General features: G+C 39.8%; 1 protein-coding gene across 1 annotated transcript in view; it reads left to right on the plus strand.

Moving 5' to 3' along the window:
• The window catches only part of LOC104515922 (E3 ubiquitin-protein ligase RFWD2-like), a gene marked incomplete at its 5' end in the record, with an annotated part of 57,653 nt that overhangs the window by 20,910 nt on the left and 20,523 nt on the right, over positions 1 to 16,220 (plus strand). Inside the window, 4 exons of the mRNA XM_010160093.1 lie at positions 3,505 to 3,564; positions 5,457 to 5,533; positions 10,708 to 10,765; positions 14,447 to 14,561. Coding sequence (XP_010158395.1) covers positions 3,505 to 3,564; positions 5,457 to 5,533; positions 10,708 to 10,765; positions 14,447 to 14,561 — 310 coding nt within the window. The remainder of the gene's footprint in view (positions 1 to 3,504; positions 3,565 to 5,456; positions 5,534 to 10,707; positions 10,766 to 14,446; positions 14,562 to 16,220) is intronic.

The raw sequence follows: 16,220 nt of genomic DNA on the forward strand, positions 1-16,220 counted from the left end.
AAACCAAAGGATTCAAACAAGGGGGAGAAAAAGTTAAAATATGAAACATGTTGTTGATCAGCCAGGCATCTCCTTCTTACCATTAGTAATTCTGTGTGTTAAACAACCCAGTCAGGACCACTTGTCTGTGCTGTACAAACACAGAGGATGAAGCCGCTGCTTCCAGAGAGGCCTTCGGTCCAGGAAAAGCAGCAAGTCCAAGGATGAAACCTCAGCATTGTGCCCACCTACACTTGTTAGTAGATAGCCAACTGAAATCAAACTGACTGTGACTTGGTGTTTAGGGTTGTGTAAGATCAAATTAATATTTCCACCCAAGAATCTTGTGTTGAAAGTCAGTGTGGGATGTCTCCATCTGAGCAACTCTAACCAGGGGATTTCCTTCCATCCAGCGTAGTCAGGGGCTGAGACTTGTCTTTGAAGACCTCTTTGTACATGCATCTCAGCTTCAGACTCAAACCTAGAGGGTTTTGGAGGGGACTGCCTTGTGGGTGTGCAAGGGGATTATATTTGAAAGGTTACCTAAAAAGAAGGATGTGAGGGCCTGTTTCCTACTGTGGTAGCTTCTTGACTTGAATGTCTTCAATCCCTTTTCCAGAATTTGAGAAACACAGGCAATTCTGAGGTCATCTGGTTTTTTTGAATGTGTGTGTGTGTAATGTGACCAGAACATTATTCACCAACTTATTGTAGTTCATTCAGTGAAGTTGGAATGATGAGGTTTAACTGCTGAATTGAAGCTTTGTCCTTGTCCACGTTGGCCTCTTCAGTTCTGAGAAAGCAATTGTGTCTGAGAAGAGAGTTTATAGCATCTATTTTAGTGTACATTTCGGTATTCAATCTAAGTGTGTTTGCTGACTTAATCTGAAGTTTGATAGGTGTGATTCTGCCCTTCACTGGGACAGGACTTGGCTTGCTTTCTGTGCCCAACATGGTGAAAATCAAATTAAGGGCCCATAAATCTGGGTATACTGCAAGGACTATAATTCATTTAGCTTTCCTTAAATGTCCCTCAATGGCTGGCAATTATAAATCACTAGTCTAATTTTTCAAAGTTTAATTGGAATGAATGTGGACTGATTTAAGGTTTTTGATAGATTAAAGCTAAACTGTGAAACACTTGAGCCAACCTACCAGAAAAGTCTCAGTGCAGGCATTAGTAACTCACTTGATACTAATGGAATGAGAAGAGTCTTCCTAAAACAAGCATGTAAGAAACTCACCTAGTTTTTAGACTTACTGCTATTAGATAAGTTTATAGTATGTTCAAATTGCTTGCCTTAATGTAACTAGAAGGAAGAATTGGTAAATGAAATCCCCGGTCTTGTACTTTTGAGACTGTGCAGTAGATAGTAAAAGCTGGCCATTAAAAAGAACCTTCTGCTCTTTTTGATATAAAAAATGTAAGAAGCTCACCTAGTTTTTAGACTTAGTTTATAGTATGTTCAAATTGCTTGCCTTAATGTAACTAGAAGGAAGAATTGGTAAATGAAATCCCCAGTCTTGTACTTTTGAGACTGTGCAGTAGATAGTAAAAGCTGGCCATTAAAAAGAACCTTCTGCTCTTTTTGATATAAAAAGGTCTGTTTGTGATGGCAATGACTGTCAATTATTTTTCAGTTGTCCTGTTTGGCTGTGAGCCCGTACATAGTAGAATAGCTGATTTCCTTGCTGTAATTTTGGAACTTCTAAGTTACAAAACCACTTGTTTTTTAAATGGGATTTATGAAAGAGAGGGACTAATGGTATTCATCTGCTAGTGCTGAGTACAGGCAGGACCCATGCTGTGCAAGTGTCACTTAAATTTAACACTAATCTTGGAGCTATAGCACCACCTGTTATTCTTCCTGTAGGTTTTGCAAGTGAAAATGGAATTATCTGTTATGGTGTAGTGGTTTGTAAATTATCACTGGCAGTCTAGTTTTTAACTATTAAACTTACGCTGTCTGTAACTCAAATTAAATATAAATTGAAACCTTCAGAGTAGATTAAGATATAAATACTGTGTCATCTCATTACATGGAAGAAGCCAGGTTAGAAATAGGTGTGGACCTAGCAGCCCTTTCTTCTCTTGTCTCTAGGGACAGAAGCTTTCTTAATGTTGAAAAGGTAATTTAAAGGGTAGATTATCTAATGCAGAGCACACAGATATTTGGGATGCTGATCAGTAGTGGGGCTTTAAGTCCTGAGTGTGTTTTTGTTTAAGCAAGACTTTTTACCACTTAAAGGATCAAGTTTAAGTACTCCAGCAAGTAAGTCTTGGGGGGTAACTTGCCAAATGTTCTTGTGAGTGTATCATACCAAGAGTAATACATACTGCAATACTGGTAACTTTGAGCAATTTGATATTCCCTTGTAAATTCAAAATTACAAAAATTTGCCTGGCCTTTAGTGAATGTGTTGCACTTAAGCTTTCAGCAGTCTTGCCAACACCTTGATAACAGCTTCTGGTCACAGGTCACAGCGCTAGCTGTCTGTAGGGAGAGTGAGGTGGGCTTCCAGTTCTCAATGTATTCATTAGATGTGTTTGTCTTAGTGACCCAGACTCGCACTGGAGCTGTTTTGTCTGTTTATGTCCAGACTGGGAGCTCTCACCTAGAGAAGTACATGTGTTTGAGTCTTGTAGGGCTGGGTGTAGTCTCTGTGGGTGTTTGGATGAGACATGTCTGCTCAGTGAGGGTGGGAATTAGAACTGGTAAGTACATGATGCTCTTGCTTAGTGGTAAGAAATTGTCAAGCCTGAGGCTTCACAGTTGCTAGAGATGAGTGAAGCCAGGTTGCTGGCTGACTGACTGAAAAGTAATTGAAAAACCTGAAAAAAAATACTGTATGACACAAAGAGAGGAAAGGGGATATTGACTAGTGAGGGGGGAAGTCCACTCCTGATTATTTCAGGGGTTGCCCTCAAATTGACTGGAGTTTATGGTGTAATCCAAGGAAAGTATAACACCTTTGAAAGAAATGCCATATGGTGCTTGCTGAGTGCCAGGAGAAATTCTCATTGTGGTCAAAACAGGTTTTGCCAATCCAAAAATTTTATCAGTAAGTTTAAATTGGAAAATGGCAGGTTAACTGCTAGCAAGAGAATTACTCTTCATACCTTTTAGCAAAACATTTTTGTATTTTGTTGAAGGGTGCAATGATCAGTCTTTCATGGTGGTGTTTTTTCTGATTACGTTCAGTGTTTGTAAACTAGTTATAAATACCTTGCATGAAAGGTGCTAGAGGAGCATAATGGTATTACTTTATCAATTGCAGAGACCCACATCATTCAAAGTACCTTATGCTCTTGTTTAGCACTGCTTCACAATAACAACTTTGTCTTGAATGTGGCTTGTGTGCACACTTATGTTAATCTACGCATATGAACTTCCTGCCTAGTAACTTTAGAGTCATGTAGCATGCCTGTTGAGAGTTCAAGTTCCTCTCTGAAAAGATGGTAATTTATCTTGTTGGTGATGCAGTGCAGATTGATTTAGACTTCTCTTGTTCTCTTATACACAGCAATTGGAGCAGATCCAGAAGGAGCTAAGTGTTCTGGAAGAAGATATTAAACGAGTAGAGGTGAGATGCCCAGACTTTGTTCTGACTCTGGCAATCTTTCATTTTCATCAAGCTGTCTGCCTTGCAGTGGGGCAGCTGTGTTAAATTTATGGTGTTTGGGTCAGTAATGGGAAGATGAACAGATGATGCTCTTTAATTTGTTCATTTAGTTGATGTGTGCAAGCTGCAGGTTGGTAAAAGGGGGCTTTGAAACCTAGCCCTGATATGATTATATCTTTCAATTTCTTTGTGTTTGTAGTTAGTATTTTAGGATAATTGCTAGAAATTGACAGCCAGCATATTGATCATAACTTATCATTTTTGTACATTGCAGTGCTCTGGCTCTTTGTGCAGGTTGTTTAAATCTTAGCAGCATGCCACTCTTAAAATGGAGAGTTATGGGGGGGTGCACAAGGGAATCATAATGCAGAGACTGGGTGGGAGCAGAACCAGCTCTTACTGCATGTCAAAACACAAGTAATCTGCTACCTCCCAATATAGTTGTCTTCCTTAATGATGGGTATTTCTTGAAATTAAGAATTCTCTGTATTTGTAAACCCATCAGCCCAGTCATTCAGTCCTTGAATCCTTAAGTTCCCCCTGGTCCTCTCTTCTAATCAGTCTGGTGTTTTGATCTTGGAGTAGGAAACTGGTATTTCAGGAATGCATCAGACCGCTACCTCTCAAAATAGCATTCCCTTAAAGCTGCTTGGGAATCAGTTTGCAGATCTTTTTCTCTCTCCTTGCTTGTCTTGAGCAGTCAGCGTGAGCTTCTAACCACTGCCCAAAAGCCTCTTAGACATCTTCACTTCCAATTTATACGCATGCTGATGAATTACCAAAATATGAATAGAACTGACAAGTGCAGGAACTTCCCCCTTCAGCTGATAGCTATGCAAATTGTGTATATGACAGTATTTTTCAGACCTATTTCCCTAAGTGTTTCTGTGCTCTTGGGAAATAAATACACCTTAGCATGTTTTCTTGAGACTGGTAAAATAGCTATTCAGATCTAGGAGAAGCTATTCCCAAAGCTGTGGGATCCCTCAGAATAACTAGCTACCTGCTTTTCCGCTCTTAAATCAGGCGCTTCAGTGGACTGCAGGTGCGTACATACCTGGTGTGTGATAGTGACCTTGGTTCTGACCTCTAAAGCCTGGGATCTCTTGTCACAAATATCCTACTTTCTACTTAACAACTAATGGGCACCTAGTGGGAATATGAAAAGCACCTGTAATGTTGTCCTGGAACACTTTGCCCCTTTAATGATCTGCAGCATCCTGCATAGCTTCCATTTCTGAAACAGATGAAAGGTACAGTCTCATACTGGGTACACAGCGGTGATTTAGTCTGGCGTGGACAAAGTCCGGTTTATGTGCATAGTTTCTCTTGTGTGCTTGCCCCATGGAAGGACTGATAGATCCTCTTTTAAGTCTGGGGCATAATACCACCTTTGACCTCTCTTCTGGTGGCTCATCTTGCCTTGACCCATATCCAGCATTTCTTTCCAGTTGCAAAGGCTATTAGGTGAAAGTGTGCCTCTCAGAAATGCACTTACAACTTGCTTGTTCTGCCATGTTTAAGGGAGGTGCTGGGTTAGAGCAATTGGATGCTAACCAAATTTAATTTATTTTTGAGTATAAACTCCGGAACTGCCTATTCTGGGGCAAAAAAGCATTGCAGCTGTAGGATTTGAGAAACACAGTTGCAGTGATAACTGGGGGAAAAAAAACCAGTCAAAATCAATCTTTCTTTAGCATGGTAAAGACTTGCAGGTTAGAGTTAAATAAATGTAGATACATTTGGTTATGTGCTTGGGGAAAAAAATCAAACAATTACTCTGTGAACATTATATGTTAGGTTCCTGCTATCATGTTTTGTCAGCTTTGCTGTAATGTGACTTTCTATTTCAGGAAATGAGTGGCTTGTACTCCCCAGTCAGTGAGGACAGTACGGTGCCACAGTTTGAGGCTCCCTCACCTTCACACAGGTATGCGTCTTGCAACTCAGACTTGGATTTCAAGCTGTACATATTACACTGTACTTGCTAGTCCTCTCCATGCCATGCCCAAAACACAAGCAAAATTAGTTTGAGTGCTGTGCAATAATCTCCAGTTCTGGTTTTGAGTGGGCTAAGTTTTATGTGAACCAAGCAGTGAAGAAAAAGCCATTTGAGTCTACAGTTGGATGAAAAGTCTACTCTAATCCAGATGGTGTGAAAGCTGATAATCTTAAATGTAGAGTGGATTAGTTAACTTGAGTTACAAGCCTTTGCTATGGTATGACCTATTACTGTTAAACACATGCTACCTTTTCTGAATGTTATGCTGTTCTAAATGGCATATGTCTTAATTTTGTGTGATATTGGTGTATTTCCCCACTCAGCATAAATGGCTAAAGGTATGGGCTCACAGGATCAAAATTTAGAATACAGCCTATTGATTCTGTTTATCTGCTGTCTGTTTTGATTTAATAAAATGCTTTTCTAATAACATATTTTTCAATGTGGATTTTTGCCTGGAATATTGCATAGTCTGTTCTCTTGATAAAATTGCAGATGCCTCCTGTCTCCAAGTGGTATGTGTCAGGGTTAGAAGTGCTCTACTTTGTTATAGCTGTGCTTTTTAGTTGTAAGAAAGCTCTGATTTCACAGGACCAAGTGAAATGGTTATGTTATTAAAGTTATGTTATTAAAGAACTTTACTATTGAGAGGTAGGAGGATGATCATTTGAAGTGTTGACTTTTGTTATAAAACTGTGTTGATACCTTTTCTGCAATTAGCAGCTCTAAACCTAATAGCCCAGAAGTAAGAAAGAAAAATGGTCAGATTTCCAGAGACTTTAATCAGAGACTTACATACAGTACTCTGGTTAGGTGCCTAGTAATATTCTCTGGGATTTCTTACCAAGATGCTGTTTCTGGACACTAAGACAAGAGTCTCTCATATTTCTGTGAAGGTCTACCTGTCCCTGAGGGGAAGGACAGGAATATGGCCAAGGTGGATGGGAACAGTGTTTTTTATTCTGCTCTTCACTGCTTGTTTTATTTTTGTGTGTAGGTATGTTTGGGTTTCTTTTTTTTTTTGACATGGGTTACTGCTATTTTGCCAAGAAGCAGTTGTGTGAAGCTGATAAAATTCTTGTCAGGTTCTACTAGTTTTCGGGTTATTGGCTGTTAAATAGATTGCTTGTTTGCTTCATGGTACTGCTGCTCGGGGAAAACTTGAGCGCTGGTTGGGCTGAATTTGTTGCATGTTGAATGCCTTCAGGCTAGAAACCGTTTTTTAAAAGGAGATTGAACTTTATGACTAAAAATGTATCTCTGTTACTTGAGCCAAGCTAATAAGCTCCCAAAGAACTTGTATCTGTTGATAGCTGGACTAACATTTGAAGCCTAAGAATTTTCGTGAAAGAGTTGGGGGGGAAAAAAAGTAAATACGGTCTGAAACTTACACTGATTTCAGTCTAGTGAGAATTTCTTACCATTCCTTTGTGCCTGTTCATTTCACATCGTTGGGTCAATCATTCTCAGATCTTGCTTTTGGAGATAGTGTCTGAAATATTTTGGTGACTTTGGATTGACATGTTTCACCTGAGGTCTGCTGGTAGGTGGTGGATTTAGACCAAGGTGAGTGCAGAGAACATGGGTTCTTGTCCAGTCTTGTTATGCTTGTCTGGTTCCATCTCCGCTGTTTCTTAAGATCTGGGGTTTTTTCCTCTGGTACAATGTTTCAGGGGTGTGATACACTTGGATATTCAGGGGTTTCCTATGGTATGTGGCCTTTTCTTTCATCTTGAAGACTCCTTTTCTGTTTCTCAGTGGCATAAATCATGAGTGGCTAAAGAAAAAATAGTACATGAAGAAAGTGTCTGAACAGACATCTGCTGTTGCCAGATTCTTGTAACTTCTGTCTCCACCCTGTCCTGACAGCTTTGTGTAATTCAAGTAACTGAATTGATTTGAATTACCAGAACTCACATCCCAGAAAGGTCTACTGCTTGAAATTTGCTTTCTTTCAACATTAAATAAAAGATTTGGCTAAAGAAAAAATAGTACATGAAGAAAGTGTCTGAACAGACATCTGCTGTTGCCAGATTCTTGTAACTTCTGTCTCCACCCTGTCCTGACAGCTTTGTGTAATTCAAGTAACTGAATTGATTTGAATTACCAGAACTCACATCCCAGAAAGGTCTACTGCTTGAAATTTGCTTTCTTTCAACATTAAATAAAAGATTTGGAGAGTATCTCAAAAACTAACTTTGATTCCTCCTTGGAAAGAATCCTGTTAAAACAACTGATAGGAGCTTTATAATATGCTGATTTTTATTCAGCTGTGTTAACTGGAATGTTTAATCTCCAAAGTGCGTTCTAGAGATGCTGTGAACCACTAACGGATGAAATAAAACTATAGCTTGAGATGGTTTCACTTCCATGTTAAAATGTTATTAAACTTGCAGCCACTTTTAAACTTATCAGTGAATTAAAATGGTACATTTAAATTGGAGTATAACTTGTTAACATGCTTAACACCCTGCTAATGAAATATAATTGTACAAATTTTTACTAATGTCTTATAAATAGTACAAGGTTATCATAGACCCATGCTGAGATGAAGAAAATATCTTTAGCCTTTCAATTTAAAGTTCAAGAAAATAGAGTTCTTTAGAATTCAGTTTTATCTGGTCTCTAGTGACTTTGCCTTATTCATCTACTTCCTCTAAATCACAGGCTTGCTTCATCAATTCTCTGTTTCTTTTCATTGTTTCCAGCACTTCCCCCCTCCCACTATCTTCAAAATGTGAAGTTGCTATGCCTCCCCACCTTCCTTCTTAAGTTCTTTAACAAAAAAAGTGCAGCTATTGTGTTCAATACGTTCTTGGCTTCAAGAAACACGTGTTTTCTCTTATGCTTGTACAGGGTGTGATGAAATATTAAATTGGGTAATAGCACAGAGCTTGTTTACAGTGTTGCAGATTGCTAGGCTTCTATACTAACAGAGAACAAGAGGGGAAGACTAAGGGAAAAGAACAAATAGTTCTCTGTAGGGTTTTTTTCCTGAACAGGCACACGTGCTATTTTTGCTAACAGTAAATGGTGCAAACAGGAGGTACAAATAAGCAACTTCTCCGTGACTGCATATTCAGGCAGTAACAGCAATAATAAACTGACTCTAATAGGAGTTTCTGGAGAAGGATTCTGATCTAAAAATTAGTTGCCTGGTAACCAATTCAGTTATCAAAATACTGATCTCCTTCCCCTACATTTGTGCTAATTACCCCTTCCCACTCCTATAAGGGTATAACGAATGGTATTTATAGTCTGCAGGTTGCTCTGGTGGTGTTCCAGGTTTTAAAATACATAGTGTAGCTGAAGTTCCTGATTGAACTTAATGTTACAGCTTTTGACAAGAATTCCGAGGGAACTTTTGTGGTTCTCCAATTATTCGTGTTCTGTTTTTAAAAAGGGAAAACATTCAAGTATATGCCAGTTAACTCAGCTACAGGCACCAGACAGAAATGACTTTGAATTTGTATTTTGGTTAGGGAGATGACGTCTGCACTCTTGAAGGCTTTACATCACCAGACAACCTGCAGCAAAATGAGACCAGACACACTAAGTCTGTGTGTTTTGCTATTAATTGCCACTGTACCTGTCTCAGAGTGGAGTACTTTCTCATTCTTTCCAGCCGAGCATCTTGTTCATGCTGTTCCTGGCAGGATCTGCTCTATGTGTTTCATTATTTCATGTGGCCACATTCTAATTTGAAGTTCATTGTCCCCAACCATGCCTGACACAGCTCTGCTGTTTTCTCCCTTGCAATAGCTCGCAGCACATAATTATTTTTATCCCTCTGGTTTTCTTGGTTTGCAGCTTTTGTCTTGCCTGTAACAGAAGCCAAATCAATCTCATCTTACAAGTTAACCACTAATGAGACTTTAAAATCATCTCTCATCTTCTGTTTCTACTTTTTTCCACCTCCAGGGGGCCTTTAAAACATTCAGAGAAATGTTTAAGCACTGGTACTGCTAGTGCTTAAATATTTCATCCTTTTAGACTTAGAGGTGCTCTAACCGGCATTTCAGCCAAACCACTTGTTTTATGACCAAGAATGTCAAGTCTGCACATCAGTTCTGGCAGCTGTTACATAAACATCAATAGCTACAGTCATCTTTTACAAAACCAGGATGTATAGCAGTGTTCTGGTAGCTTTTTAAAGAAACCTTCAGCTTTCCCAAGCAATGCTGAAGTGTAAGGTTACCTCATAAGTAACGAACTCAGTTTCTTCCCTGGCAAGCCAAATGACATAGAAGCAAGTGAGTGTTAAAGATGTTTAGAAACAAATCATGGTGATGTTTGTAATGTGTTCAATGTAATTAATAAAATTATGTTCTTGTGTACTAACTTTTAATTGTCCTAAAAGTGTTTTCAATTTGAGTGGTCAGGGTGTTTTAATCTGGCTCTGGTATTTTACTGTGGGAGCTAAATATTTTGCCTGTATGTGCAAGAAGACTGAACCACCTGTTCTTTGTTTGTATCAGTAGATCCTTTTTCAGTTTTGAAAGTGAAACCTCTCGAGTTTGTATATGTTTATTATGTTGTGAAAACAGTGATTTAAGGTATGTTGTGCTATTTTAGATACTATGTAGCTATATGTGGTATAGCATTTTCTAATAATAGTAATCCTTGCTGTCGGGTGTTTTTAGTTATTTTCTGTATTTCATTACTTGTGTCTATTTTGTGTGTCTTCAGAGATGTCTGGAATACTAGTGTCTGTCTTAAGCTGATGTCTTTAGCTTTCCCTTCACAGTGCCGCTTCAAATGCCATGGCATTAAACTTATCTTTTTTTCTTAAAGGAACTGAAAACCAGTGGTAGCATGTTATTTTCAGAATGTCTTATCCTGCATATTTCATACAGAAGATATGCTTTTGCATTCTAATTAGTAATTAGTAGATTGCACTATACATAATTGTGTGTGACAGTATTCTGCTCTAGGAGACCCTGTATTATAAAAAAATTTCATCCCCAAAAATAACCTTTTGTTCCTTGTCTGTAAAATTAATGTCAAAGTCAGGACATAAAGGGGAAAATAGCAAACAGGCTAAGAGTGTTAAAGTGTAGTTGTATGGTGATTTAAGCAAACTGTTTCTTTTGGTTTTGCAGTAGTATTATTGACTCCACGGAGTATAGCCAGCCTCCAGGCTTCAGTGGCAGTTCTCAGGTAAGGTAATATGTGTGTCTGTGCACAGGGGGGACGGGAGAGCAAATGTGGAAGTTGGGCGGAGATTAGGCATGACTGTCCATCTCAAGCTGCCTATATGGGCAAACAGAAGCCAGGACTACAGCTGAAGGAATGACTGTGTATGATTGTAAGTGTCCATGCTGACACCATCAAAAAAATCTGGTGTAATGTATTTAGGCATCTGACTTTATTCCCATAGCTGACTTTTCCATGGAAGAGGGGATATTTTATGTTCTTCATTTCTTCTTCCAAAGAAACACCTGAATTTCAGGCTCTGTGTGTGCAGGTTTTTGGGTTTGCATCTGTAGAACTAATTGGTAATTAGAAAATTCTGTTAGTCTGTGGGAAAATGCTTGTTATACTGTGGTCTTGCAAGGCTTTTACTTGAACAAAGAACTGTAGCTCTAGCTCACTTCAGAGAGCAAGTGAAATGTGGGTGGAGATTTTATGTTCAGGACTCATGGTACAGTGTGTTTGTTCTCCAGTGACATTAATTGTCTCAGTACTTCTTTTTGAATTTCAAAGACAAAATTAATAGCATAGCTATACTGCTGGTAAGAGCACAAAACAAACAACCTAGACTTCCTAGTCATTCTGTATGACAGCCTTATTTGTGTGAGAATAATCTTTTTTGTCCTCAAGAGTGCAGGATCTGTACTCTCTAGTAAAAACTTTTGAATTAAACTTTAATATGTGTTTGGATAAGGAGTTCAAAGAACATTCTTGAAGTTAAACACTTCACTCAAAGGTAGTCTAGTTTCAAGAATACTTTACTATAGAAATAGTTTTAAGAATATGAAGTCAATTGTGCTTTTTTTTTCTAATCGTAAAATCACAGAATGGTTGGGGTTGGAAGGGACCTTAAAGATCCTCTAGTCCCACCCCCCCTGCCATGGGCAGGGACACCTTCCACTAGACCAGGTTACTCAAAGCCACATCCAGCCTGGCCTTAGACCCTTCCAGGGTTGGGGCATCCACAACTTCTCTGGGCACCCTGTTCCAGTGCTTCACCACCCTCTCCATGAAGAACTTCTCCTGATGTTCAATTGAAACCTCCCCACTTTCAATTTAAACCTCTTACCCCTTGTCCTGTCACTACAGGCCCTTGTAAAAAGTCCCCCCCAGCTTTCTTGTAGGCCCCTTCAGGTACTGGAATGTGCTGTAAGGTCTTTCTGGAACCTTTTCTTCTCCAGACTGAACAAGCCCAACTCTCTCAGCTTGTCCTATAGCAGAGGGGCTCCAGCCCTCTGAGCATCTTCATGGCCTCCTCTGGACTTGCTCCAACTGGTTGATATCCTTCTGATGTTGGGGGCCCCAGAGCGCTGGGTGCAGTAGTTCAGGTGGGGTTTCACGAAAGCAAAGCAAAGCAGAGGGGGAGAATCCCCTGCCTTGACCTGGTGGCCACACTTCTGATAAGAGAGAACTATCCTTCTCCGGGATACGGTTGGCTTTCTGGGCTGTCAGCTCACACGGCCTGCTCATGTTCAGCTTTTCATAACTGTCGTGGCAGAAGTCATAGCTTGGGCACTGCTGGCAATAAGAAGGTGTGCTGGGATGGATAGTGTAGCTTGCTTTCTTGATATAATCACTTTGTGTATTGCTCACAAATGTGTTCTTAAGGATGAATTTATATACTGCAAAGCTACAGGGCAGTTTTCTTCCAGAAATGAGTCAGAAGTAAATAGTGGACAAGTCACATAGGACCTGGGGAATTCTTCAGGTAGGATTTAGTGGCATTACCTTTTCTGCTAGAAACAAGGAGCTTGTGTGTAGCTATGAAGTTTTTTGACAGTTGTTAGAGAACTCTTTAGAGGACCTGATGGAGTTCAGACAGTAAAATCACTCTTGATAACAGAGCAGTCCAAACTTATGTCCTGAACTTGGACAACCACAGTGGTTTTAGCAGTTGAATAAAAATTGATTGGATATGTTTTTCTCTCATTTCCCTTATTCTTTTTTTACCCTGTTTTCCGGTATTGCTTAATGAGTTGCCAGGGAGCAGACATCATGGAAACTGAGTAGATGTTTTGGTAACACATGAGCAGTTTAAAATGCATAGCAGGGGAGAATCTGATGAAGATGGGTTAATTGATTCCCAGCACAGCTGGGCCACTATAAGCCAGCTTGAGACCTGCTCTGGGGGTGTTTTCCCACTGGACACCCAGCAGGTAATGGCACAGCAGGCAAATACTTAACACGATTGATTCCATCTTGATATGGACTGCGCTTATGTAGCAGATCAGACTTGGGCTTGGGTTGTACCACTCACCATGTCACAGGTGGCTCATCTTAACTTGAGACTGAAGTGATTGCTCTTAAATGCTTGAAGTCTTCTTGAGCCCTAATCACTACTGATGTGCTGAGAGAGGCTGGTGCACAAAATTAATAGGAAGATACTATAAAAGTGTTCTGTTAAGCATTTCTTAAAGCTGTGAAATTTAAAGTAGTTAAAAGGTGTTGATGTAAGAACACTTTTCTGGTATTCTAGTTGTGTGTTGAGACTGGAGTTGATTTTGAGATGAAACAGGCTGTGTAGACCATAGGTGCTGTCAACATGCAAGTGAGTCACGATGCCCATGTATAGCCAGGGCCTCACTTGGAGGGCAGCATCTGGAGGTTTTATTGCTTGGGGCCTGCATTTTCACTGACATGTTAATTACTGTTTGTACACGTATAAGCAGACTTTGAGTGGGCTGTAAACTTGGTTCTTGTTGACTTGCTTGATGGCTGTAGTGAGGACAGTCCATTCTCCTGTGCGAATTCAAAGCGAGTTGTACATGGGGTGTGTTTTCTTAGTGCTGTTGAGTGGTATTACGAGCCTTGTATGTGGTTGGGGATGTTGTTCATTAGGGAGTTTGGTTCTCAAATATTTTAAAGTTTCTTCATTACTCTTGCATATGTGATGTGAGAGCTCTGAAATACAAACTAAAGCAAGGTTTTCTTCATACTTCTTGTGTAGTAGAGGAATTTGTTCCTTTTCCTTACTAGTGATTAAACCAGAAAGTACTCCTCTGTTTTGCTTCAGGAGAGTACATAGTTTCAGTCCTTTGCTGCTGCTGCCTCTCACTGTTACTGCTTGAGTAGGCTGGGGAATTACTTTAATGATGAGTTTCATGGATTTCTTTTCAATTAACCTTTGAATTTCATGGTGTCTTCTACTTCTATCTGTATTTGCTTAGCCTTATGGAGAGTTACCAAGTTGCTTCAAAAGAAATAATTCGTCAACTAAATCTTTAGAATAAACACCTCTTCTTAATTAACTGTCTGTCAGGGATCTAGGAAGTCTTTGTTGTACAGTCTATTTGCTTTGTGGAGCTGGAAGCCCAGATCTTTGGTCTCTGCCCTCTATCTGTATAAAAGCAAGGCGTGACTCACCAGGGGTTGTAGCTCTTTGTCCTGCCTGTGAGGCTGGAATTGATAAACTTAGAAAGATTCAGCAAACAAGAACTCTCTAAAAGCTGCTTTTCTTGTTTGAGTTAAAGGGTGCAACATAGGACCCTAAGAATAACTGTTGACAGTTGAAATATCTTAATTTATTGTCACTTTACACTTCTTACCCTTCACATAAAATGTATAAGCAATTTATCGTTTAGCAAAATCTATTGGAATGAAACTCAGGGCTGGCTTTACCTTTCTGAAAATGTTCTCTTCTCTGTTCAGACCAAAAAGCAGCCGTGGTATAACAGCACGCTAGCCTCACGACGCAAGCGGCTCACAGCTCATTTTGAGGACCTAGAACAGTGCTATTTTTCTACCAGGATGACACGTGTCTCAGGTGAGTTCCTCTTGTGTGGTGTTCAGCTTCTTACTTGAGTTACCTCTTACAGTACCTAGTCATCAGAAAAGACTTGCTTTTGAGAGAGCAGCCTTCGCTTCTTCCTTGCATGGAAATGTTGCTATAGATATTGATGTTATTTAAATCATCCCATTGTGCTTTTCTGGAGCAATCTTTAAAGTTGCTGTATCTAGAAAGTTTAATCCTGTTGCTTTGGAGGAGCCACACGTATTGCTTTGTAATCCTGTACTGTGCGGGGCATAACCCACAGTAAGCAATTACACTGATGCTCATTCTGAAGATGCAAACATGTGAAAGCAGTGGTTGGGTTGTCTTTCTACTAGATGTGGTATAAACACAGTAGCTAAAAACATGCTATTGAAGTACACAGAGGTATAAACATAAATTGATAAATTCTCCTGTAGTTAGCATGCAATAGGAAACCTGTAGGTTACCTTTTAATGTTGTGTACATTGAGTCTTGATTGACAAATGGGATGGAGTATGGAACCTGAGTGTGCAGCAATGTTATTGTCCCATGGGGCACACCTTAGATTTAAGGCTTGTTTTGTAGAATTAGAAGCTGCTTTCACAATTGCCTAGATTGCCTCATTCATAATTGAGTAGCAGTGTGACAGCAGCTAGAGTAATTGTTATGTAGTGGATGGATGGTTCTTAATTACATGACAAGATTCCCTTCAGAAACGAACAGGTCCAATGAATATGTCTTGAGGGTGAAGAGGATTGCTCTGCAGGCCCCTGGGAAGAAACCACCTTGGGGAAGAAAGTTTCAGGCAATGGGCACTGGCAGGCAAGAGATTTGCAGCACCAAGCTGTGAGCTGCAGCTCATATGAAGAGTGACAAACTGCAGTGAGGAGCAGAGAGCAGCCAGTCTTCAAGGGATGGGAGAACTCTCCCAGGGCAAGAGGGAATCAGCCACATGTTGCTGCAGCAGTGTAGCTTTACCCTGTAGCCTTGGAAGGCAAAGACAAACCACCCAGAACACAGATCAGCAAGAGAGCTGGGGTAGAAACCCCTGCTCTTCCTTCTCTTCATGAATTTAGTTCAAGCTTTATTCACTTTAAAATAAATAAAAATTAGTCTTGTGAGGTTTAAGTTTAAACTTAAAGCCATTTGTTTTTTAAGGCTGCAACATGTTTTAGGGGGTCTCACTCTTATATATGTCTGTTTTCTACCTGCTTCAGAGCAGTGACTGGCTCTGTTCTTGTCATGGCACAGCAAAAATAATTTTAAAGAGCGCAGCACACTGAGAAGGTGCTTCAGTAGCTGGAAGATTGGAGAAGGTGGTTCTATGTGACCAGCCAGTTTCCTGTGAAGTGCTAGCAGGTGTCTGCAGAATACAGTACTTCACAGATCACATGGAGATGTTTTCTTGTTGTACTATATTGGTGATGCATAATTGTGTATATGTTGAAATAATACTTACTAAACAAGGACAACAAATGGGGCTCCTCTCAGTATTCCCTTGTAGAAGACCTCTTTCTTCATAATTGGAACTATGAATATGAATGCAGTGAAACTGGTTTTTGTATTCATATGTTTCAGCTGCTCCAAGAGCAGAGGATGTGCAAGTGCAGGTTTCTTCCTACATAAGGGATAACCTGTGATCCTTGATGAAGTTTTCTCAACTCATTCCTG

This window comes from Eurypyga helias, unplaced genomic scaffold (genome assembly GCF_000690775.1).
Source record: "Eurypyga helias isolate BGI_N326 unplaced genomic scaffold, ASM69077v1 scaffold3101, whole genome shotgun sequence".
Taxonomy (NCBI): domain Eukaryota; kingdom Metazoa; phylum Chordata; class Aves; order Eurypygiformes; family Eurypygidae; genus Eurypyga; species Eurypyga helias.